General features: G+C 35.8%; 1 protein-coding gene across 2 annotated transcripts; it reads right to left on the bottom strand.

Annotated features, from left to right (window-relative positions):
- Positions 1-61: 61 nt before the first annotated feature.
- On the bottom strand, positions 62-25,162 carry mamdc2a (MAM domain containing 2a). Of its 2 annotated transcripts, XM_051108825.1 has the most exons (14): positions 25,022-25,162; positions 24,656-24,775; positions 15,039-15,289; positions 14,309-14,393; positions 13,090-13,227; positions 12,639-12,895; positions 8,418-8,511; positions 7,436-7,582; positions 5,678-5,943; positions 4,457-4,553; positions 1,137-1,292; positions 784-1,037; positions 512-596; positions 62-321 (listed from the first exon to the last, which is right to left on the bottom strand). In XM_051108825.1, the coding sequence occupies exons 1-14, from the start codon at positions 25,050-25,052 to the stop codon at positions 260-262; spliced, it is 2,043 nt and encodes a 680-aa protein (XP_050964782.1). In that variant the 5' UTR covers positions 25,053-25,162; the 3' UTR covers positions 62-259. The 2 variants fall into 2 exon arrangements, with proteins under 2 accessions (XP_050964782.1, XP_050964783.1); XM_051108826.1 differs by lacking the exons at positions 62-321; positions 512-596 and having other exon boundaries at positions 822-1,037; positions 1,141-1,292.
- Positions 25,163-26,337: the final 1,175 nt, after the last annotated feature.

Genomic DNA, 26,337 nt, shown 5'->3' with positions numbered 1-26,337 from the left:
CTAAACAAAATACACAAAAATAAGACAGTCCCCAAGCTGTCCCAACAATCCAAAAATACCAGGCTATATCGAGAACTACACACATCATACCACCTATAAAAAAATAACAATAAAGCGTGTGCCTTTCCATGTAGTCATGCATGGGCAGAATCTGCAGAACACTGTTGAGTCTGAGTAACGTTCTTTTCTCTCCCAGTCTCGTCTTCCCCAGTGACACACAAATATAAAACAAACACACATCAGCAATCCTGGGCCTCGCTTAGTACTCAATTTCATTCAGATTTTCAGAAAATCCAGAGTACTGGATGCTGTCTCCAGGATCTAGAGAAAGAGAAAAAGTGGGGAGAGATAACTAAAGTAACAGTATGTGATACCTCGAGGAGAACTGCAGTAAAGAAACCACCTACTCCCCCCCACCTGCTGTTACTGCAGTGCAGTCACCTGACCTCAAAGCCTACTGCAATACATCAAATAAAAACACTGCACTGTCATTTCAAAACTGTTCACTCACCTTTGCACGGTCCCTTTTTAAACACAATATCATCGATTGCAATGTCACTCCTTATTGAGGATCCTCTCATAGCTTCGAATATAATCTGCAAACAATTAGGGAGACATTAAACCTGTCAGTGATATTATACATTTAACGCAGTACTGTTCAAAGCGGCACTCTGTCAGTTTCCTGGCACCTCAAGTACCATTTGCTGATTTGATATCGACATTATAAAGTTTTTTTCAAAGACATTTCTCAGTAAACGAAAAGAGTAAGAGCGTGTCTCTAACCCAGTGCCTTGTGTAACACTCGTAATCCACAGTGGCCTTCATCCAGGAGACGCTTTGTTCTCCTTGTCTTGTCCAAAGCAATCTTTCCCTGTCCCCCTTATGCAGCAGGACGTTCAGAGTTCCTGTGCCTGAGCCATACATGTGGTAGAAGAAGATCAGACACTGAGGTCCGGCTGAACCCCTCAGCTCAGTGGACATGAGCTGGGCCGACTGTTTGGGTAACATGTGAGACGCCTCAATGTACATGTAGTAGCCTTGAAGTGAGAACGGGAAAGACTTAGTGTGCACTTAGTATCTCATGACACCAGCGATGTTAATAAAGCATTTCAGGCTGAAGCATAAATTTGACTCACCTACCCCTAAGGTGTGGTCCCCCTTGGGTCCTGTGTAAGACGTGGGTGTCTGTCCTCTGATTCGTAACCAGTGTCCTTTCTTAGCTTTCTTTTTCTGGGTATAGCCGCAGTCCCCAGTTTCAAAGTTACAGTGTCCAGGAGGTGGATTCAAGGGTCCTAAACAGAGCACAGAAGGATGACCTATTTTGGAATCGGAAGTTCCACCATATAAAAATGCACTTTATGTGAGTTAAATGGTTAAAGGCTTGTCTATTTCTGTCCACCGCAGCCGGCACTGCCCATTTAATGTCTATGTTTCTGAGGGCAGATGTTCTCCATTGCCATGGGAATATATGTCTATAAACAGAATATTTAAGAACCTTAGGCAACCTTGCCCATTTCCTAAGCCACATTGTTTAAGACGTGCTCACAACTGACAAGACGCTTCTGCCAAGCAAGCTGTAATACAGTTTATCCTTTAATAGAACAATCAACTGCTTAAACCTTTTACAACTCATGGGTTTTACTTCCATAAAAGCATCACAACTGGCTCAAACGGCATGTTATCGTTCGGACGATTCTAAATATGGGGACAGTTTTAGACAAACCCATGTGAGTCACATTTATATTATTAAGGAAGAACAAATACCTATCCAAGCGAAACATTTTCCTCATGAAAAAAGCATTTTCCATTTATGCTTGTTTGAATGGAAAAAATTTGAATAATACATAGTAGTTTTTATAGCTTCTCCAGTTTTCCATTTAAGATTTTGTAAGTATCTTTTTTTTTTAAGGAAATATTTAAAACTTGCTGTATTTCTTTCAAATTAATTTATTACTGAGTCAAAAGTATTCATTCATTTTTTCACTTTTGCAGCCTTATGTTAAATTGCTTTTTTCCACATCAGTCTAAAATTTAAATGATCATGTTGCATAAGTATTCACACCCTTTTCTGGGACACATGAAATTTAGTTTAGGAGCACTCAAATCGCATGTAGATGTTCCTACACTTGGAGTGGAGTTAAACTGTGGCAAATTCATTTGAATGAGTATGATTTGGAAAGGCACACACCTCTCAATAAAAGGTCTAACAGCTGAAAATGCATATCAGTGTCATGGCACAGATCTGGGGAAGAGTTCAGAAAACAATCTGCTGCATTGAAGGTTCACAGAAGCATGTAACCTCCATTATTCATCTTGAACGAAGTTCGGAACAACCAAGACTCTTCATAGAGCTGAGCAACTGATGGAGAAGGGCTTTGGTTAGACTGGTGACCAAGAAGCTGGTGGTCACTCTAGTTGAGCTCCATGATCATATATGCAGATGGGAGAAATTACAGAAGGACAAACATCACTGCAACACTCCACCAATCCAGTCTTTATGGTGGTGTGGCCAAACTCAATGCTCTCCTCAGTGAAGACACATGAAAACACACTTGGAATTTGCAACAAAGCACCTACAAAACTCTCAGATTGTGAAAAAACAAGATGGTCTGATTAACCTCATTTCCAAGCATCATGTTTAGAGGAAACCAGGCACTGCTCATCACCTGCGCAGTACCATCTCAACAGTAAAGTGTGGTGGTAGCAGCCTCATGCTGTGGGGCTGTTTTTCAGCAGCAGGGTAAAAGGAAAGCTCAACACAGCAAAATATAGATTGAGATAGCCTTAATGAAAACCCAGTCCAGAGCATTCAGAACCTCATACTGGGCAGAAGATTCACCTTCCAACAGGACTATGACCCTAAGCACACAGCAAGAGTGACTAACAGACAACTCTGTGAATGTCCTTGAGTAGCTGAGGCACAGCCTTGGCTTGAATGCAATCAAATATTCCTGGAGAAATCTGAAAATTTCCACCAGCCCCCATCCAAGCTGACAGAACTTGAGAGGTGAAGAGGTGAGGAGAAGAATGGCAGATAATTGCCAAATGCAAATGTGCAAAGCTTGTCACATCATAAACAAAAAGACTTGAGTCTGTAAAGGTGCTTCAACTAAGTACTGCGTTAAGGGTATGAATACTTATGCAATGTGCTCATTTCAGCGTTTTAATTTGAATGAATTTGCAAAGTTGTCACAAATCTGTTTTTAGCTTTGTCATTATGATGTATAGAATGTAGATTGATGTGGGGGAAAAAGTTTTAAAAGCAGTTTAACATAAAGCTGCAAAATAAAACGTGAAAAAAATTAAGGGGTATGAATACTTTCGCAAGGCACTGTATTTTATATTATATTTTATTTAAGGTTTATATCAATTAGCAAAAACATTTTTTTTTAAAATAGTTTTAATTAGATAATACATTTTGATATATTCACATCATAAAGTTCTGTCATACTACGAATCCAGGAATTTGCTTCCCACAAAAAAAAAAAAAACATGGTGGGGAGTGTAATGTGTCTACTCAAAATATTGGATGAGAAAAAAAAAATTGTAGTACAAAAATAAAACAATGCCATTACAAAATATAACATTAAAAAGTGTATAAATCACTAGTTTTTCTAAAATAATATTGTCCAACAGCAGCACCAGCAGGTAAAGTTACAGCAGGAGTCCGCAAGTTATTGTTTTAATAAATGTAAAATGCTTAAAAACCCTAACCTGATGAAATTCATACTTGGCTTTACTAAATAGAATATTATGATATATAATTATTATATATATTATTATATATATATAATGATTATATATGATAATATAATATATAATGATTACAGTGTTTATCTAAAAATCTAAAATAGAATTTTTTTTTTTTTTTTACTTTTTTTTTTTTTTTTTTTTTTTTACTTTTTTTGATAGTGTAAGTAATGTTTATTTAACCAAGAAAATGTGACTGGGACAAAAAACAACAACAACAACTTTGCTTCCTCACCACCTCACACCACTGATATAAATGTATATAAAATACAATATTAATAAATGTTATATATGTTGCTGCAATTTCAGTAGTTTATGCAATAAGACTGTCTCATTGTGGTGAAGCAGTGATGAAACTTGATGTGAAGAATTTCAAAGATTTCTGTGATACAAGCCTCTATTGTACTAAAAATACACACAATAGCACACAGTGCCACCATATGGCACTTGGCAGTAGTCAAAAAAGATTTTCAAAATGCCTTCTGGAATAATTCCTACTTTTAAATTTAGAGATGTGGACAGTACCACATGACCTTGGTGTTTGTTAAAAAATAGTCAGTGATTCAGCCAGGAACTGTCTTGTGGGCAATGGAAGCAAAAATGGCGATAAAATCACCCTGTAAAAGCCGAAATTAACTTGCATCCCCATGAAACACAATTGCTGTCCGAATAGCGCTTTTTCTCATTGTCAAAAGGGTAGAAGTACCTGCAGTAACCCGACAGTCTCCAAGGGTCACTGAGATGTCATCGAGAGACACAAGCCCACAATCCCAGAAGTTTCTGCAGATGCTGACAAATGCTACCTTAAAGGGAGCCAAAGATAAGAAAGTCTATAATGACAAATAGTTAAAATAAGGAGATCATAGTCTAGTAATCCTAAACTCTTATAATACAGCTCTTAATAAACAAAACAAAAAAGTCTATTAAACATTAAAACTTGAAAAGAACTATTATTTTAAAAGAGACAATACAAAAAACAATTGTCATCTGTCCTTAACATTTACAGAAATCAATTTAGAACTCTTTGATTTTCTGTGGTTGTTCTAAATGGCTTTGACATTTTGAGGAGGCACAAAGTATTCGACAAATTAAATGTTATTAATGAGGTTTTGTTTTTGAAGTCTATTATGTGGTTTGCTTGCAGACAGACACTCTGTTCAAAAGAGTCTTGCTTTTCAGTTATCAGAATCTCTGAGATTACAATAGGAATTCACACACGGGTGACCAAAAGTTCAATATAAGATTTGTTGCAGCTTCTCATTTGGAAGTGACAAGAAAATACTTTACCACAACAAAAAAGTATTAAAACTCAATTTGTGCTTATTATTCAGGACAGTGTCTTTCCATCAGGTATAATCTAAAGAACACTTAAACCTTGATGTTGTCCATCACACAATTTACAGTACCGTTAAAACATTTGGGGTCAGTAGGATTTTTAATAATTTTGAAAGAAGTCCAATATCCTCACCAAGTTTTCAAGCTTTTTTTTTTTTTGAGAAGGCAAAGCTGAATTTTCAGCATCATTACTCCAGTCTTCAGTGTCTCATGATCTTTCAGAAATCATTCTAATCTTCGCAGATTTGATGCCCAACCAACATTTCTTATTATTATCAGTTTAAAATTCTTTTATAAACAAAAAGTTAAAATAACAGCATGTACTTATGCATTTAAAATATAATAAATTGTGTATAAATATAAAAGTCTCTACTGTCATGTTTGAACTTAATGCATCCTTGCTAAATAAAAGTACTAATTTATTTTATTTTTTTTTTTTTTAAATAAATAAAGGGTGGTGTACATAAAAAAAATGACATAAAAACAGTCTTAATCCACTAAATAGTGAAAATAATTAAAATGAGCCATTATCGTGAACACAAGCCAGTCTTGAATAAACACACGTTTACCAACAATCCATTCGTTCACTTACCTTAGTAGGCATGGGCTTTAGGTAGGTGACTTCCACCTCTGTCCAAACATCTTTAGACCTTTCAGACACGGTCCAGAGTTTCTCCTGAGCTATGCGGTTTTCATCATAGACATAGAGAGCCAGAGCATTATCTATTTTCATGAAGCCATGCACGGCATAGTAGAACCTGAGGCAGTATTTATGGTTCCCTGGTAGGGACGGTCCAAAAAGACGACCCACATACCCTGGACGAGAGGTATAACGAGTGTTGGCCAGGAGAAAAGACCCTGTGAATGTAAAGAACAGATATGAAAGATTTATAAATCAGTGAAACAGATGATCACTTTATGAATGTTATATTATTTGCAACATTTTTTTTCCCTTTAGTTTTCCTCTTTTATCATATCAAAGGATTAGTTCAACCAAAAATTAAAAGTTGCTGAAAATGTACTCATCCTCAGGTCATTAAAGCTGTAGATGAGTTTGTTTCTTCATCTGAACAAATTTAGAGAAATTTAGCATTAAATCATTTGCTCACCAATGGATCACTGCAGTAAATGGGTGCCGTCAGAATGAAACTCCAAACAGCTGATAAAAACATCACAATAATCCACAAGTAATGCACACCACTCCAGTCCATCAATTAATAACAAATACATCATTTAATGTTTCCTCCAGTGAAACTGTGGATTATTGTGATGTTTTTATCAGCTGTTAAAACTCTCAATCTGACGGCACCCATTCACTGCAGAAGATCCATTGGTGAGCAAGTGATGTAATGCTAAATTTCTCCAAATCTGTTCTGATGAAAAAACAATTTAATCAGATGAGTACATCTTGATTTTTAGGTGAACTATTCATTTAATAATTTCACTTTGAATACTGATAAATTAAAATTAAATATATATTAAGTAGGAAGTATTAGGAATCTTGCTTATTGAAACAGCTCCATAATTTGGAACTTTAAATGCACATAAAAAAGTCATATCATATATACACTATCAGTCAAAAGTTTTTAATGAAGTTTTTAAGATTTATAATGGTTTTAAAGAAGTTTCTTCTGCTCACCAAGCCAATTTATTTAATCCAAAATACAGCAAATTGAATATATTCTGAATATATTCTGAATATATTTTAAAATGTAATTTATTCTTGTGATCAAAGCTACATTTTCAGCATCATTATTCCAGTCTTCAGTGTTACATGATCCTTCAGAAATCATTCTAATATGCTTATTTGCTTTTCAAGAAACATTTAAAAATTAGAAACATTACAAAAGCTTTTTATTTCAGATAAATGCTGATCTTTAGATCTTTCAATTCATCAAAGAATCCTGAAAAAAATGCACTGTTTTAAATATTGATAATAATAATAATAAATGTTTTTTTGAGCAGCAAATCAGAATATTAGAATGATTTCTGAAGGATCATGTGACGAGTAATGATGCTAAAAATTCAGCTTTGAAAACAGGAATAAATTACATTTTAAAATATATTCAAATAGAAAACAGTTATTTTAAATAGTAAAACTACTTCAGAATTTTACTGTTTTTGCTGTACTTTGGATCAAATAAATGCAGGCTTGGTGAGCAGGAGAGACTTCTTTAAAAAACGTAAAAAACTTTTGACTAGTAGTGTACAGTATGTGATGTAAATTTATGAGATCTACAGTACATAAATTAGACTTTATTTTTATAAATAGGCTTGTACACATTTCTTTTTTTTAAGTCAGATTCCACAAATTTGATGACTTGATGAAAATAACAGTCTGACTTCGCACCAGTGCCTGTAGTGTGATCCCCACTGCGGTACACATTTGGTTTCACAGAGACCCTGTTCCACACTGAACCTCCGGGTTGCTCCTGATAATACCGACACAGGTCCTCCTCAAAGTCACAGTTTGCCACAGAGGGGTCAAACGCTGGCTCTGGAACATGAGTCACATGAAATTAACTCACAGTGTGAAATTCTCAAGCACATCCAGACTTTCCGTAAAATGTAACTGCTGACTAAATGGATAGTCAGTGTGGTTGCTACATAACAGGACAACAACAAGAAAATTTCCCTTTAAACAGCACTTCTGACATTTTTTTGGTATAACACTTAAGTCCCCTCTTAGAAAAATGACTTCTTTTATCACAAAATATGTAATGCTGGAAAAATACATTTTTTTGTTATCATTTTTGTAAAAATGAATAGTAAGTCATTGGTTTTGAATATCAAGGGATGGTATTTTACCATGAATGTCCAGTGCCCAAAACCCAGCCCTAAACATAAGTGTGAGTGGATCAAAGTCATCCTAAAAATGTAATGTAATGATGTCATAGATCAGGATTTTGCAGTGTATAGCAATAAACACATGTTTAAGAAAGTGTTTTTTGTTGTCATTTGATGCTATGAGTCAAAAAAAAAAAAAAACAAAAAGTCTTTTTACTCCGAGGAGGCTTTATCCCAGTTGTACTCTTAAGTAATTGAACAGCACAGGCATTTTGATTCTTCACAGCTAAATAAGCATGGTAGAAAATTACTCAAGCAAAAGAAACAGTAGTACAGAACACAGTGTGTTTCCAGAATCCCAATTTAAAAGACATGTCTACAAAGAATTTAACATATGTTCACAAAGTTACAGTGACTACTGAAATTAAACCATAAAACTTGCTAGTGGTTTTCGAGCTCTGTAAACAGCTGTATTGTGTTATTTGGGATTATGGACAGTTGCATAAGGCGTGTTAGTGCTTATTACGCAACGGAACTGCACTGACCTGTCTCTGTGTGGCAAAACTCTGGGGAGAAAGAAATGTCATCCAGAGCGACGTAGCCACCACGAGGACTGTTGAATGCCACCTCAAACACCACCTAGTAAACCAAACACACTAATCAATCTAAATTAGACACATGAGGTGCCCGGCATGACTGGAATAATAGTGCACAAATGATTCATTCATTCTGAAAACGGAAAAGTTTTAAACGGATTATTACAAAAGCACTATAAGGTTCAAAGGCATTAGTAACACTTCAGACGGTGAACTCATCTGTTCAGAATGAGAATCTCCAGACTCCACACGCACTCCCGCTCTCATTATTTACATTGTCTCCCAGAGTTGGCTGCTCACACTCAAACAAGGCAGCCACAGCACTAGCTCTTCACTTTGTGTTTATACTATTCCTACAGATGCAAAATAAACACTCTCTTCTGCCCAGAACAGAGATTACGTTATGTATTGTCGGAAATAAATCACTCTTTGAACTACATTTGGAAATTACCAAAGATAGCTACTACCATTCTTATTGTTAATAATCAGAGCAGTTTTAATCAAATTTAGGTCAGATTTCAATAGAACTATCCACACTTGATTTGGTTACAACAAATGAGTAAAGTTATAACATATAATCTATATAAATATAGTATACTATATATTTACACTACCAGTCAAAAGTTTTCAAACAGTAAGATTTGTAATGTTTTTAGGAGAAGTCCACTTCCAGAACAACAAGTCGTAAAGCAATTATGTTTTTTGAGGAAAACATTTCAGGATTTTTCTCCATATAATGGACTACTATGGTGCCCCGATTTTGAACTTCTAACATGCAGTTTCAAATGATCCCAAATGCCGTTGTAAACGATCCCAACCAAGGAAGGTCTTATCTAGCGAAACGATCGGTTGTTTTCATTTAAAAAATACAATTTAAATATTTTTTAATCTCAAGCGCTGGTGTTGTCTTTCTCTCCCTGAACTCTGTGTATTCTGAATCAAGACAGTTAGGGTATGTCAAAAAACTGACCGTATTTCCCCCCTTAACTTCAAAAATCATTTCAAAATCATCCTACAACACCAGCGTTTGAGATTAAAAAGTATATAAATTGTATTATTTTTATGATAATAAACAATCGTTTCGCTAGATAAGACCCTTCTTCCTTGGTTGGGAGCATTTACAACCGCATTTGGGATCGTTTGAAGCCGCATTTAAACTGCAGGTTCAAACTCGGGGCACCATAGCAGTCCACTATATGGAGAAAAATCCCAAAATGTTTTGCTCAAAAAACGTAATTTCTTTACGACTGAAGAAAGAAAGACATGAACATCTTGGATGACAAGAGGGTGAGTACATTATTTGTAAATTGTTGTTCTGGAAGTGGACTTCTCCTTCAAAGAAGTTTCTTCTGCTCACCAAGCCTGCATTTATTTGATCCAAAATACAGCAAAATCATGAATATTGTGAAATAGTTTTACTGTTTAAAATGACTGCTTTCTATTTTAATATATTGTAAATTGTAATTTATTCCTGTGATAAAAGCTAAATTTTCAGCATAATTACTCCAGTCTTTAGTGTCACACGATCCTTCAAAAAGCATTCTAATATGCTGATTTGCTGTTCAAGAAACATTTTTATTAGTATTAATATTTAAAACAGTTGAGTACATTTTTTCAGGATTCTTTGACGAATAGAAAGATCCAAAGATCAGCATTTATCTGAAATAAAAAGCTTTTGTAACATTATGCGGTATACCCTTCAAAAGCTTGGAGTCAGTGTAAGGATGCTTTAAACTGATCAAAAGCAATGATAAAGACATTTATAATGTTACAAAAGATTTCTATTTTAGATAAATACTGTTCTTCTAAACTTTCTATTCATCAAAGAAACCTGAAAAAATTCTACTAGCTGTTTTCATAATAATAAACATAATAATAATAAAGGTTTTTGTTGAGCAGCAAATCAGAATATTAGAATGATTTCTGAAGGATCACGTGACTGGAGTAATGATGCTAAAATATCAGCTTTGAAAACAAAGGAATAAATTAAAATTTTAAAATATATTCAAATAAAAACAGTTATTTAAAATAGTAAAAATAATTCAAAATGTTACCTTTTTTACTGTACTTTGGATCAAATAAATGCAGGCTTGGTGAGAAGAAGAGACTTTTTAAAAAAAAACATTAACAATCTTACTGTTAAAAAACTTTTGACTGGTAGTGTATATATATGAAAAACACATTAAAACCCCAAAATTTGCTGTCAGTGAGTTGTTGTTGTTTTTTTTTAAAGAAATTAATATTTTTTTATTTAGCAAGGATGTATTAAATTGATCAAAGGTGATGTAAAGACTTAAAAATATATGCTAAAATAGAAAAGTTATTTTAAAGTTACTTTTATTTTATATTTTAAATTGCAAGTACGTTTCACAATATTACTATATTTTTGACTAAATAAATGCAGCCTTGGTGAGTATCAGAGAAAAATCTTACCAGCTCCACACTTTTGAACGGTAGTGTGTTTTCCAATTAGTTACAAATGTCATAATATGAATATTACTCTATGGTAGTGTCATTCACAACTAACTGAATGTACATTAAATAATGTTTGCTAATGCTATTATTGAAAATTATTGCAAAAGTGTTAGCAATTCATCTACTGAAGCTCCAGATATATTTATATAGAGGGTGTAAAGAACCCTTTATAGAACATTAATTCATATTTGTTTGACTAAAACTTGCCATCTACGATATGACATAACGCTGCACAGCGTCTTATATATTAACCATTAAATAAAAGAAGGCCCCTTTTATAAATAGGTGCTAGTCTTTTTAGGCTAGTGTTTTAGTATTCATGTGGGAACTACAGCTCTTAAGACAGGAAGTCTGTTTGCAAATGGCTTTAGTATATTGTGGGTAGTTAAAACTTGTAAGATATATTTAGTAGACATACCATCTATTCTAAACAAAAGCTTACATATGGATAGTGTCAACATGTGTATGTACTGCATACATGCATGTGCAATGACCTGAAGAGCAGCACTAGAGCAAAAATACGTAAACAAAAGGTCTCCTGTGCATGTCCTGTCTAAGACTAAAATACTTTTGTTTTATTTTACTTATAAGAGATTTATATATGCAATTTAAATATGTGATTATATATGTATTACCCAACTAGATGACAGCATGTTGGGTATTAGATTTGTTTAAAATACAGTTGAGGTCAAAAGTTTACATACACCTTGCAGAATCTGCAAAATGTTAATTATATTATCAAAATAAGAGGGATCATAGAAATTGCATGTTTTTTTTTATGTAGTACTGACCTGAACAAGATACTTCACAGAAATGTATAAATTTTATAAAAATTACCCCATTCAAAAGTTTACATACACTTGATTCTTAATACGGTGTTATTACCTGAATGATCCACAGGTGTGTTTTCTTTTTGTTTAGTGATAGTTGTATATGAATCCCTTGTTTGTCTTGAACAGTTAATCTGCCCGCTGTTCTTCAGAAAAATCCTTCAGGTCGCACAAATTCTTTTGTTTTTCAGCATTTTTATGTATTTGAACCCTTTTCAACAATGACTGAATAATTTTGAGATCCATCTTTTCCCACTGAGGACAACTGAGGGACTCATATGCAACTATTACAGAAGGTTCAAATGCTCACTGATGCTTCAGAAGGAAACACAATGCATTAACAGCTGGGGGGTGAAAACTTTTGGAATTTAAAGATCAGGGTAAATGTAACTTATTTTTGTCGTCTGGAAAACATCTTCTGTAGCTTCTAAAGGGCAGTACTAAATTAAAAAAATATGATATTTAGGCAAAATAAGACAAATATACACATCATTCTGTTCAAAAGTTTACACCCTCTGCTCTTAATGCATTGTTCTTCCTTCTGGAGCATCAGTGAGTGTTTGAACCTTCTGTAATAGTTGCACATGAGTCTTTCAGTACTAAATAAAGAATAACATGCATTTTGTATGATTCCTCTTATTTTGGTAAAATAGTTAACATTTTGCAGATTCTGCAATGTGTATGTAGAATTTTGACCTCAACTGTAGTTATTTTCTAATGGAAACAAAATGTTTGACATGCATGCACTGTCTTTTTTTTTTCTTAATATGTACACCATTCTGTTAACATCTAATTACGATTAGATATCATAGATAGTTAGTTAGATAGATAGATAGATATAGAAAATTTGTATAACTTCACTGACCTCTAAAGGATGTGGTGCTTTAATATCCACTTGCACTAACTTCCAATTTGTTGTCGCATACACATCAGGCCTCCATATCTCGTCATAGTGGCCCAGCTGGTCCTTAGTGAAGACTGAGAAGAAATTCCCAACAGCTTGGTCCCTTTGATAGTAAAAGGACAGGCATCCTGCCATTGAAGTGGTAGTCATTGGCGACACCAACTTGGCCACCTCCTGGAACCTTTTAACATAAACTGAGTCCACATACATGTAGTGACCTAGTTCAGAGTGGAAAAATAAAACAAAGGACCGATTCACAAAGCACATTCCTCATGATGAGAGAGTTAGCAAGTCCCAAACCAGGAGAATTGTGGGTTGAGAAAAGCTATGGTCTCGTTGTCGAGCCTGGTATGATTCATTCCAGCTCTTGACCTATTGTGCAGTATGAAGCTATCCTGTCAGTCTGTATTACCTCGCTCATTATTCATAGTGTGGTCATCTGGAAGGTTTGACTGAGGGTCCCGGGCCAAACTCCCACCCACGTACCAGTTCACATTGGGATTCCACTGATTACTGTAGCCACACAAGTGATGCTCCTCAAAGCTGCACTCTAAAACAGACATTAAACATTATTATTATTTAGAACTTTTGATTGTTCTTTTGGGAAGGAAAGTATAATTGCTGTAATTGTGGTTTTCAAAGAGTTAAAGGGATTGTTCACCCAAAAATAAAAATTCTGTCATTATGCAAGGTTATGCATTATGCAATGTCATTAATTACTCACCTTCATGTTATTCCAAACCCAAAAAACTTTTGTTTATCTTCGGAACACAAATCAAGATGTTTTTGATGAAATCCAAGAGCTTTCTGATCCTGCATAGACAGTAATGCAACTACCACGTTCAAAGCCCAGAAAGGTAGTAAGGACATCAATAAAATAGTGCATGTGACATCAGTGTTTCAACTGTAATGTTATGAAGCTAGAAGAATATTATTAGTGAGCAAAGAAACAAAAACAACAATTTTATTTAACAATAATCTTCTCTTCTCCACCGCCATTCACGACACTACCATGACTGTTTTAACAATGTCTGTAGTACCTTTCTGGGCCTTGAACGTGTCATTTTTGTTGCTGTCTATGCAGGATCAAAAAGCTCTTGAATTTCATCAAAAATATCTTATTTGTGTTTCGAAGAACATTTTGTTTAGCAAAATGTTCATCTCTAGAGTTATTTTTTTGTTCTAGCTAATTAGAGTGTTTATGGACATTAAAATGGTTTCCTGAGGTAAATGTAACCTTGCATAACATTGTTTGCAAGCTTTTTTATTCACATCTTTTTTTTTTCTTTGAAACTGATTGAGCATTTACATCCAACTTGATACGTTTCATTAAGTTTGACTGTTTCTTTTATCATACCTTCTGATGTTCATTCATGTTTATTTTGTGCTGTAACTAGTAGTGAAGAAGAAATGTTATGTTGATCTGTCACACCACATTAAAGAATATCAAAACAACATTTTTTGTTTGAACAGTGATGAAATTGACCAGATTTGAAAGCTGACTTTGTTTCTTATTAAAAGCAACAAAGCACAAAGCTTATTCTGATTATTGAATGGGATGCACGCAACAAATGCTGTGGTAAGGTAAATAATACATGCATTGTACTCCAATAATAAAACAGAGGACTTACCTATACAGTATCCAGGAATGATGTGTACTTCAAAAAGAGCGACGCTATTTCCCATTCCTCTGCTGGGTTTAGCCTCAAATAATAGCTGAACATCAGGAGATGATAGAAAAAAAGAAGTTAAACTGTTTGGGCTGCCATCTCTTCAGCTGACAAAAACATTAATTTTATTATCTAAAGCCTAGAAAACTATCTGGGGTGCATTTCCCAGAAGCAACTATGGTCGCAAGTTCTGCCATTACCAGTAGAGTTCAGTGGAAGCTCTGACCATAGTTGGCTAATGATGCTTTTGGGAAACGTACCCCTGTCTAACTCATCTTCACTCTCTTTCAATGACTGTATAAATCAAAAACAGCTATAGTTTTACACACAGTCTAATTTTAGAGTAAACAGAATATCAGAAGGTTTCCATCATACACCTCAAGTCAAAACTAGCCTAATGGATTACTTTCTTTCCGATCATAATTCGTAACACTTGTTATTAAACAAAGTCGATCTCTATTCCTTTGTTTACAAAGGCCAATTATTACTCTCTGTCTCTCTTTCCAAATGTAATTCCCAGAAACACATTACTATAAGCGTAGTAAAACAAAGCAAGGGCTTGTCTGATCAAGGGAGAGGCATATCCACTGTAGTATTCACAAAGGGTTCTTTTCTTCACTCAGAGCTAGATTGTATCACATACACAACACCCTTGTTTCCCCACTTTGACTGTGCTATGTCCAGCAAATACCTGATAAGCCCCAGACGTATTACGGAGGTCCACGCTGGCAATGAGCCAACTGTCCGAGGGTTTCTCCGCCGTCCATAACGTGTAGTCAAAGTTCTCACCCTCGGGTCGTAAGTGAAGTTGAAGAGAGCCTGAGCCTGAGATCTGATAGACCAACCGCACACAGCTCCAATCTCTGAGCTCCAGCTCCGGACTGACCAGGACATACTTTTCTTTTTCCACAAAAGTTGAGGATTCTGCTGTGATGAAGCGACCTGGAAGAATCAGAAGATGTATAGTTTCAATACTGGTGAGAACATATGCGTAGAAACACAAGTGAACATTTTCATCTCAAATGATCCTGAGTACCACAGGGTCATCGGCAATGAACAGAAAATTCTTAAAAGACAAAATAAATGGTCGACTACTTCAGCGTTTTAAACTGTGTTTAAAAAAAGAACAGGTGTGATCTGTATCACGTTCTCCAAATTGCACATAATCACAGCAAACAAGGGCTAATTGAAGACTGAAGTGTTCATTTAACAGTTCATTTAATCTTCAGGCTGAGCGAATGTTTAAAGCACAGAAATAGGTTAGGTTCACATTTAAACAGTTTATTAAAGAAGAAATATCAGCTGTCAAATGTAAAGTAATCATATATGTTGTGAGCGTATTCAATTTCCTCTTGTTTAATATGCATCAAATCTCGACATGATGTAAGAGTGTTTGCTGCCATTAGCTTCAGTGATCTCTCCAGATGTTCTTATAGTGATTCGTTCCAGGTGTCAGATGAACACGATGCCTTTTTTCTTTTTTCTTTATGACCTCTTGTAAAAACACACTCATTTTCTACACTTTGGTTTGGCTCTCTTTTGAGATCTCGTATATTTAGTCCATGAGCGAATGCCAATTTTCTCTGGACATAACATCAGCTTCTGAGGTAGGTAAAGTCATGTCTTTTGTAAGGTCTATTGACTTTGGTCCCCATGTTGTGGAAGAACCACAAAGCAGAGTGTTAACAGCCAGTGTTGAGAAGGTTACTTTGGAAATGTAATAGGTTACAGGTTACAAGTTACCCTATTTAAAATGTAATAAATAGTGTAACTATTTCAATTAATTTATTAACGTCATGTAACTGATTACATTTGATTACTTTTCTAAATTTTTAACATGTTTTCAACTGTTAAATATTTAAAAAAATTAAAGCAGGCAGCAGTACTTAACACTGATTACAGTCAGACTTTCAAAATCCTTGAAAACTCATTTAAAATAATTCAATTTTAAGGCACAGCCACCACAAAATTAGACTTTAGCACCTCTTTTTACTTTGAGATCGTTTTGAGGTTAAATACTGCTTTAAAATCATAACAAGATATAGTTTAATAGCTATGATACTCTTTTTGAAATCAAATCTTTGCATAGCTATGAAACGCTGGCATCTAACAAAGCCTGTAAAAAAAAAAAAAAAAAAAAAAAAAAAAAATTTAATCTAAACAACTAAAGCATATATAATATAGTTGCAAGCAGCGTTTACCAGGGTTCAAGCACTTTAAGGCAGTTAAGCAAATATGGAAAAAGACATATTGTTTAGCAAGTCTGTAACCCATAAATTAATGATTGAAATAAAGCATTTTTGGCAAATACAGGTAATTTGCTATAGAAATATGATGGTTTTTTAACGTTTATTACTGTTATAGCACCTGCTGTGGTCTGATCCCCTTTAAACTTTGCATGCTTGCTTAGAATCAACTATTGCATGTGCTAAGGCTTTGTGAAGTTTTGAGTTTTCCTTTAGGATTTATAGGATTTTGGGTAAATTCAGACAGGTCCCTTTTCTAAACAACCCCGTTATAGCTTCCCAAAGGGTAAATTAATTTTTATTTTATTTATTTATTTATTTTTTTTTTTTTTGATAATTACTGAGTCCAGAGAATTGTACTGCAATGTTTTTTTCCAGATTGAGCAAAAAACCTAGAACTAGTTCACAAAAGTAGGTTTTTGACTTAATCGTTCTAGAGGCAAAGTTGTCCGGAATAAGGAGTTCTACCATATGATACAAATATCGTGACGTGAGAAAAAACAATTGTTTATGCGTTTGGGACAGTGAATCGAACAGGCCCACAGAGTTTCATTTTGATCGGCCTCAGTTAACCTTGTCTAACAGGTGGTCAAAATTTGTTTGCCAATGGCAGCCATGTTTTTGGAGATACGCAAATGCGTAGACACTTGTGGCACTTTGGACCAAGGTCATGCACACCAACTTCCATGTTGAAAGGACAAATGATTGCAGAGTTATAGCCATTTTATGTATATTCTTATAGTGCCACCAAGTGGCCAAGCTCCACGATTTTTTTCCAGTGACCTCAGATTGAGCTCTTATATATGTGTTCTTAGTTTGGTGGAGATATCTCGTTCAGTTCAGGAGTTATAGACATTTTACTAAAAGTGGCCCTGCCCCTTTTGAACGTTTTGCCCCTTTGCGACGGTGAGTCTAAAGTTCAACTTTTTTAAATAAATATTGATATCCACTCTCCAGAGAGTCTTTCTGCACTGGTTTGGTTCCAATCAGACGAACAACCTAGAACTAGTTTGCCAAAAAAAAAAAAAGAAAGCGGATTTCAGCAACATAAGACACTTGAGTCTGTGGCTGACGGTTTAGGAGTTATGCATGATTTTGTACTTTCGATCGCTGTATCGCCCCCATCAGGCCGACTGGAGCGAGTCTTGGTCACGTTGTAGGCGGTGTGAGTACCACCATCCCTCCAAGTCTGAAGTCTCTACGACTTAGGTCTGCAGTTTTTGCAGTCAGTTTTACATAGAGAGCGCTGACCTGTGACCATTCTAACAATTACAATAGGGTTTCATTACTATGTGCTTGAACCCCTAATAAACCTAAATAGGTCATAAAACAGCTATCAAAAAAAGCATGTGTACTATTTTGTATCCTAAACTCCTGAAACCCTGGTGTCTTACATTTTAGAGCAGTCAGTGTAATTTGGGAAAGAAATCAATTAAATCTGTATGTATGTGTAAATATTCAGATGTTAGCCTCCTTTGTAAGTAACTGTAATTTAATTACACATTTCTTTCTCAGTAACTCTAACAGATTACAGTTACATTTATTACGTAATTAAATTACGTAACTCCGTTAGATGAAACTAGTTACTCCCCAACACTGTTAACAACAGCCGCCATCATTATATTAGCATAGTTACAAGTTCAACATGCATCTGAACATGTCATAGGGCAACGTAATTCACAACCACAATATAACTATAGAGGGGAAGAGTTGACGTCAATGACCTACATGGCTTATAACACACTGTAAAAAGGTTCCAGGAAACTCAAAAATTGTTTCAAAGCCTTTTAAAGTTACTTCATTAACATTATGGTCTCAGCTGTGCAAAACTTATTTTCCAGTTAAATAGATGAGTAGTAAAAAAACATTCTGACACAATGCAACATGTGTTTGTATTCCAATTCATGGTCCTTTCTGATCCCACCGCTCCCTTTCTCTCTCCCCTTTTGCTTCAACAGCCCAGTCTAAATAAAACCAATAAAAAAGCCAAAAAAATTAAAATGTTCAGGGTGTTGATGTTAAAGTCAAAATGGACAGTTCTGATTTATGGATGCAACTTCCCCTCCACCACACAACATCTCTTCTCTGATAACCAGTGTTGGGAAGGTCACATTGGAAATGTAATAGGTTGCAGATTACAAGTTACCCTATTTTTATGCTGCCTTCACGCCATGTCATAATTACCATAATTCTGAGATGACAACACGTGACATTTTACTCATAGCTTTCCATGTTGTCGGACTCAGAGGTAGCGCCTAAGTAGCGCCAAAATGAGCCTGGCGGTGGTCACGTGGTACATCTGTTACTGGTCCAAGTCGTAACTCTCAGAACATTCCTACTTTACAAGTTGTAATTACAAGTTCAGGAGCATGTGAGGGCTTTGGCATTGATAGTGTTGCTATAGAAATACATAATTCAGATAGTAGAATGTCACGTGTTTTCATCTCGGAATTATGAGATGGCGTGAAAGCAGCATTACTCCCCAACACTGTTGATCCCTCCCCTTCAGCAGCAATTAACAAACAATATATATTCAAAGATCCTATCAATTCCTAGCACAAACACAGGCACTTGACACAAGTGCACTAGAAATCCTTCTTCCTGGTCTGTCCTGGTTCTCTCCAGTAGTTACTGTATATTAGTCAACATGGGCATATTTTGTTGTTGATGTTCCGTTTTCTCCATTTCTTTTTCTACTGTAAAACAGCAGCCTGGAGTAGTGTATAGAGTTAGAAAAATCTGGCTGCGCATGCACAGTACACACACACTACACTGTAAAAAAAAAAAAATTCAGTTTTTTTACTTTGAAATTTTGCATTTAATTCAATGTATTAGAAGCTGTTTCTTTGTCAATAATTGTGAAAATAACTAACAATTGACCCTACGCAAACAGCTTGATTGATAGGCAATCTGACCAATCATAACGCCAAACCTGCCATTTTTTCCAACAAATAAATCAGACAGGAGAGTAGATTTACTTCGGTGGACTTAAACTTGAAAAATGGTGTGTATTGATGTCTTTAAGGAAATAAGGCAATGCACTGATCTGTCAGGACACATTAAAGAGCCACAAAATGGTATTTATTGTTTGGCTTTTTTAAAAAATGACAATATTTTAAAGTTGAGACCTTGTCTCATACCAGAAGTAACCTGCTCTCTCTTGTCTGTCGGTGTGTTGTCAGTTCCCTCTTTGCTCAGCGATGTATTTTTCACTGCGTGATAATGTGTAGTGTGAGAAAGGGTTATGTTTGTTGGACTTAGCAACAGTAACTAAGGAGGGCGGGTTTGTTTCTACACCAATTTTTTTACCCGTCTATGCTGATGATGTAATTTATATCACACTTACTGTATGTATACTAGCATACAAAAAAAAAGTATACTTTTGGATTATTCAAGCATTCCCAGAAAAAATTTAAGTTTGCACATTATGTAGGCTATACACCAATCAGGCATAACATTATGACCACCTTCCTAATATTGTGTTAGTCCTCCTTTTGCCGCCAAAACAACCCTGACCAGTCAAGGCTTGGACTCCACTAGACCCCTGAAGTTGTGCTGTAGTATCTGCCAGCAGGATGTTAGCAGCAGATCCTTTAAGTCCTGTAATTTGCGAGGTGGGGCCTCCATGGATTGGACTTGTTTGTTCAGCACATCCCACAGATGTTCAATTGGATTAAGATCTGGGGAATTTGGAGGCCAAGTCAACACATCAAACTCATCGTTGTGCTCCTTAAACCATTCCTGAACCATTTTTGCTTTGTTGCAGGGTGCATTATCTTGCTGAAAGAGGCCACCAGGTTAAAAGGTGTACATGGTCTGCAACAATGCTTAGGTAGGTGGTACGTGTCAAAGTAACATCCACATAGATTGCAGGACCCAAGGTTTCCTAGCAGAACATTGCCCAGAGCATCACACTGCCTCTGCCAACTTGCCTTCTTCCTATAGTGCATGCAGGTGGCATGTGTTCCCCAGGTAAGTGACGCTCACGCACCCAGCCATCCACGTGATGTAAAAGAAAACGTTATTCATCAGACCAGGCCACCTTCTTCCATTGCTCCGTGGTCCAGCTCTAATGCTCAAGTGCCCACTGTTGGCACTTTTGGCGGTGTACAGGGGTCAGCATGGACACCCTGACTGGTCTGCAGCTATGCAGCCCCATACGCAACAAACTGCGATGCATTGTGTATTATGACACCTTTCCATCAGAACCAGCATTAACTTCTTGAGCAATTTGAGCTACAGTAGCTCATCTGTTGAGTTGGACCACACAGGCCAGCCTTCACTCCCCACATGTATCAGTGAGCCTCGGCCACCCATGACCCTGTCGCCAAATCACCACTGTTCCTTCCTTGGACCACTTTTGATAGATACTGACCACCAGGGTGACCACCTGGCCAAAGTTCTGTTGCGGGACATAGATGTGATTTTGCGGGACAGTGTGGGACGTGTTTCTACAGTTATGCTATGTTAAAACTGATTACATCCGTTGTCATATACGCTGATTTATGTTTCTGAGCGCGTACATGAAAGCGAGAGAAAGCACGTCTTTTTTATTGAGAGTTAAGAGAATTCACCAGCGAGAGAAGAGACTTTGATGCCCTCCTGCATTACAATAATGCGCTCTAGTAATTAAAATAACGCCATAGAAACAGCATCATACAAACTTTTAAAAATAAGAAAGTTGCGTCTGAAATCTGCCTCGGTTTTTTTTAATTGGTTAAAATGAATGGAGAATATCGTGTTTTTCCGTGTGCGCTCGACCATTCCCGTCGTTGGTGCTAGCTCACAGCTCACTCAAAAAAAAAAAAAGAATACAATTTTTTCTTAAAAAGGCAAAAGAATGCATGGACAAGGGGTGAAAATGCTGTGTGTTACAACGCAAAGCGGGACAGGTGGTCACCCTACTGACCACTGCAGACCGTGAACACCCCACAAGAGCTGCAATTTTGGAGATGCTTTGGAGACACTTGCCCATTTTTCCTGCTTCTAACACATCAACTTTGAGGACAAAATGTTCACTTGCTCCCTAATATATCCCAATCACTAACTGGTGCCATGATGAAGAGATAATAAGTGTTATTCACTTCACCTGTCAGTGGTCATAATGTTATGCCTGATCGGTGTACACTGGATAATATTAAAATAATAGCATTTTTAGTGGAAATAATAAGCAGAGGGGTAATTTAGCACAAAAATTTGTCAAGCATAAAGTGTACTTCTCGCTACACACTCACAACTCACTGCAGCAGCTGTTATTTAGTGAGTGTGAGGGAGATCTTGCTGGAAGTCTGGATCTGGCTTTACAGGAAGGGTTAAATGTTGAGGTGAACTCTGTGAATGTCTGCTGTACATCTCCAAGGCCTAAAATGATTTCTACAGCTGTCTGAAAATGTCTGAAGAAACAAAATCATCAGATCTCCAGACTCAGTTCTTTTTCATCTCTTTATCTCAACTCCTTCTGGAAATGCTTTCTTACATAATATTTGGCTGCATGTATGTGTAATAAATAAATTCAATGAACACTCTAAATGAATGTTTTTTATGAATGATTTTCAATGTTATAATCATAGCAGTGAGTGGGCACATTTATAAACAGTTATATACATTTTTTTGGAAAAGTCTGAATTCATTCATTAAACATTTAGTAAAGTGCTTCCATTTTCCAAAAACTAAGAAGTCTGTCTCCGCTTTGTTTCCACAAAGTCTGTGTTGTCCAGGAAACCAAACAGAGACACCAATGTGTTGCCCAGTCTTGTTTTATTGACCTGTGGGGGAAAAACTCACTTCACATGCAAAAGGTTGACACAGTTGTCAACCAGACAACTGTCGACGTATGTTCACTAGATTATACTTCCTTCATCATAGTTCGCTTAACAGTCATTCAAAAGCATCTCCGTTTTCCCCACAACAGCTGAACCCATCCAGTTGTTCACCAGCAATGTTAAGCAAGGATAACAAACCGTATTTTAAGAACAGAGCACAGACGATTATGGAAAGTGTTCTCTGTGCTGAATGCAATATTAAAGTAGAAATGCAGAAGAATAAAATACTAGTCAGCAGTTACAGAGCGCATGATCTGTGAAACATCTCTGGTAATGTGCATCATACAGGCCAGTTAATAATCTATGATAAGCCTTAGTAGTTGTGTCGTTATAAGACCAACAGTCTGTAGTCCTGTAGAGCAGGCTCAATGAAGTGCAGATGTGCAACCATTAAGCCTTAAATACTGAAGAAAGTAGGGCAGCAGTTGTTATACACCCTTTATATAAAATGATACATTTTAATACTTTTTCAATGCCTTATTACACACCTGCTCAATATCAAGGTTGTGTGCCATTCAGAATTGAATTGATAATCGAAAATTGATGGGTTACTAATAGAAACTGCACAGCATTAAACTACTTGGCACAAGCTGATTAGTTCATGTTGCATACTAAGCCGTTAAGCTGGCTGTTTTATATTTAAATGGCTGGTTAGCATTCACTAGAGCAGTTTCTCTAAACCCTCCACCTCCCCAGCTCCACCTGTATAGATCTGCTACGGGTTGCTATATATGCTGCTTGTGCAGCAGCAGTATGTCTTAAATACTCGCATCACCGTACTTGCTTTGCAGCAGAAGTAGCAATAATCTACGACAACAGCAATAACCAACAAAAGCTGCAGTTCAGCAGTGTGACGTATCTATTCCGCCAAGACCAAATACATTAACATTGTCATATCCATTACCATGCTAAAATCTTCAAAGAGTTGTCATGATAGAAATGTCTTTAAAGGTATAATTATAAATAGTTTAATATTATAATATATAGCAATGGTGGTTGCAGGTGCACTCAGTAAGTAGAGTTTTAAAAAATTGTGCTTTTAAGAAAATTCAAAATGGCAAAATCAGATAGATTCTTGGGACTTGACATAAAAAGATAGCACACCAAATTTAATATTCTGTCATCATTTATTAACCCCTTATGTCATTGCTGTTCAAGATCCACGTGACTTTGGTTAATCTTCAAAACAAGAATTAAAGGGTTAGTTCACTTAAAATGATTACGGACCCTCCAGGCATCCTAGATATATATGACTTCTTTCAGACGAATCCAATCAGAGTTATATTTAAAATTGTTTTGGACTGTTGAAAAGAAACACCTGCCTATTGCCATTATAAAGCTTGGGAGAACCAGAACCATTTTTAATATAGCTCTGATTGCATGCATCTGAAAGAAGGAAGTCACACACCTACGATGCCTGGGGCTAATTTTCATTTTTTGGTGAACTAACCCTTTAAATTAAAATTCTGTCATTAATTACTCACCTTCATGTTATTTCAACCCTGTAAGACCTTTGATCATCTTCCGAGATCTACCGAGAGCTTTCTGACCTTGCATAGACAGCATTGCAACTACCACGTTCAAGGCCCAGAAAAGTAGTAAGGACATTGTTAAAGCAGTCCATGTGATATCAGCGGTTTAACCGTAATTTTATGAAGCTGAGAAAATACGTTGTGTGCGCAAAGAAAACAAAAATAACGACTTTATTCAACAATCTCTTTCCTGTCAGTCTTCAACGCGCGCTCAGGACAGTACCACGCATGAAATTCTGCTTCATATGATGAATGGATTTTTGAATTTTGGATCTTCTAAATTATGGTTACCTGAACTTTAAATGCAGGGAGAGAAACACCTCAGGTTTTTTTTTAATATCTTATGATATGAGGGTAAGTAAATGATGACAGAACAAAAAATTCTGTGTGAACTATCCCTTTAAGGATTCAGAAGGAAAAAAAAAAATTGACTCTAGCCCTTGTGGTTCGTTAGTTATGAAATAAAACGCAAACGTAGACTATATACAGCGCCACCTAGTGTTCTATTCTTGTGTATAGGGGGTGCAGGGGTGCATGTGTACTGTGGAAGAGGGTGGGGCGGATTTTGGAAGCATCACCAAGTGATGTCCAGGCTACAACTGACGGTATCTGACAACCAGCCACGTTTAGAACAGAAAAAGAATAACCGGCAAAACAGTGATACAAATAAGTGTCTGAACCCCTAAGTGATAAGAAAGTTTCTCAAACCTTCCTCGTTGATGGTCCATTCAGCATAAGCGGGATCAGACGTGTAGCCGCAGCTGTCCGCCTCAAAACTGCAGGAACCCCGCAAAAGCTGCGTCTGAGCCCGCGCTAGAAGAGCGACCCCTGAGGATGACATAACATCAGATAAACACTACACTACAATGCCTTAGCAAGACTTAACAAAGCGATTAAATCACTCTGTTAGTGGACATAAATGTGCAAAAAGTCTATTTAGCAATATATATATATATATAAATCTACGATGATGCAAGGATGCAATAAATTAAACTTGCACAAATGCACAGAAGCATGCACAAGAACTAAATATACTAAACTAAAATGTTGCATTAGAAAAAAGGCATGACCTACCCAGAAGGGTTGAGAAGTGAAGCAAAGTCATGGCTGAAGTTGCAGGATGCTGGAGCGGCAGAGTGAAGAAGGTCCGCTAACGCAGTTTGCGTACGGCAGCTCTGCGACCGCTGCATTCACTCTCCATGCTTTGACTCTGGCAGTGTTTAACAGACAGTGGGAGGAGGGAGTGGTTGTTGAGGTTTCTATTTCAGAACAGGCAATGGATATCCCTGAGGTACGGAGTTTGCCGCTGTGTAAACGTCTGCAGAAATTACGCTTTTTGCTAATCGCTGACAGAAGACTTAATCACAGCTTTGATGGCGTAACATCAAATAGTCCGTTTAGTCACTCAAATTGTCCTTTTAGTCAAGAGATCAGTGATTAAATGATGTCTAACAACGGAGTAACTTCTGAAGTACGTGTTTAATAAGTGAATACAATTGCAGTTTTACTTAGTTAATATTAGTAATATTAAATTAAAGAGTTAGCTACAAAAACACCAATGCATAATGCTCAGTTTTTTCAAATATTCTAGTAAATTTCTGTAAATATACCTTAAACAGTGTTTAATTTTGCAGCATGAATGTATATTTCAATTGTTATAATTAAATTGCTTTAGCATATATATATATATATATATATATATATATATAAAGTTGACATTATATTACCGTGATGCGACAGACTTCTCCCTGGACTTCTCCAGTCATTAAAGAAGTGTACAAATTGCATGCTTTGTAGTTGGTATATGTTGTATATGTTGTTATCATTATAAAAGTATGTTCTATATATACACTACCGTTCAAAAGTTTGGGGTCAGTACATTTTTATTGTTTCTTTTTTTTTTTTTTTTTTTTTTTTTTTAAGAAATTAATACTTTTATTCACCAAGGATGTATTAAGTTAATAATTAAAAGTTTATTAAAACTTAATAATAAATAATTTACATTGTTATAAAATATTTGTATTTTGAATAAACACTGTACTTTTTAAACTTGTTATTCATGAAAGAATCCTGAAAAAAAAAAATTACAGGTTCCAAAAAATATTTGGCAGCACAACTGTTGATATTATCCAACACTGATCATTCTAATAATAAATCCGCATATTAGAATGATTTCTGAAGGATCATGTGACACTTAAGACTGGAGTAACAGCTGATAAAAATTCAGCTTTTCATCACAGGAATAAATTCTATTTTAAAGTATGTTAAAATAAAAAACATTATTTTATATTGTAAAAACATTTTGCAATATTACTGTTTTTTTTCTATATTTTTAATCAAATAAATGCAGCCTTGATGAGCATAAGAGACTACTTTAAAGACTATTACAA

Source organism: Labeo rohita, chromosome 5 (assembly GCF_022985175.1).
Source record: "Labeo rohita strain BAU-BD-2019 chromosome 5, IGBB_LRoh.1.0, whole genome shotgun sequence".
Classification (NCBI taxonomy): Eukaryota; Metazoa; Chordata; class Actinopteri; order Cypriniformes; family Cyprinidae; genus Labeo; species Labeo rohita.
The sequence above is the reverse complement of the archived record's forward strand: the minus strand, read 5'-3'. Positions and strand labels throughout refer to the sequence as shown.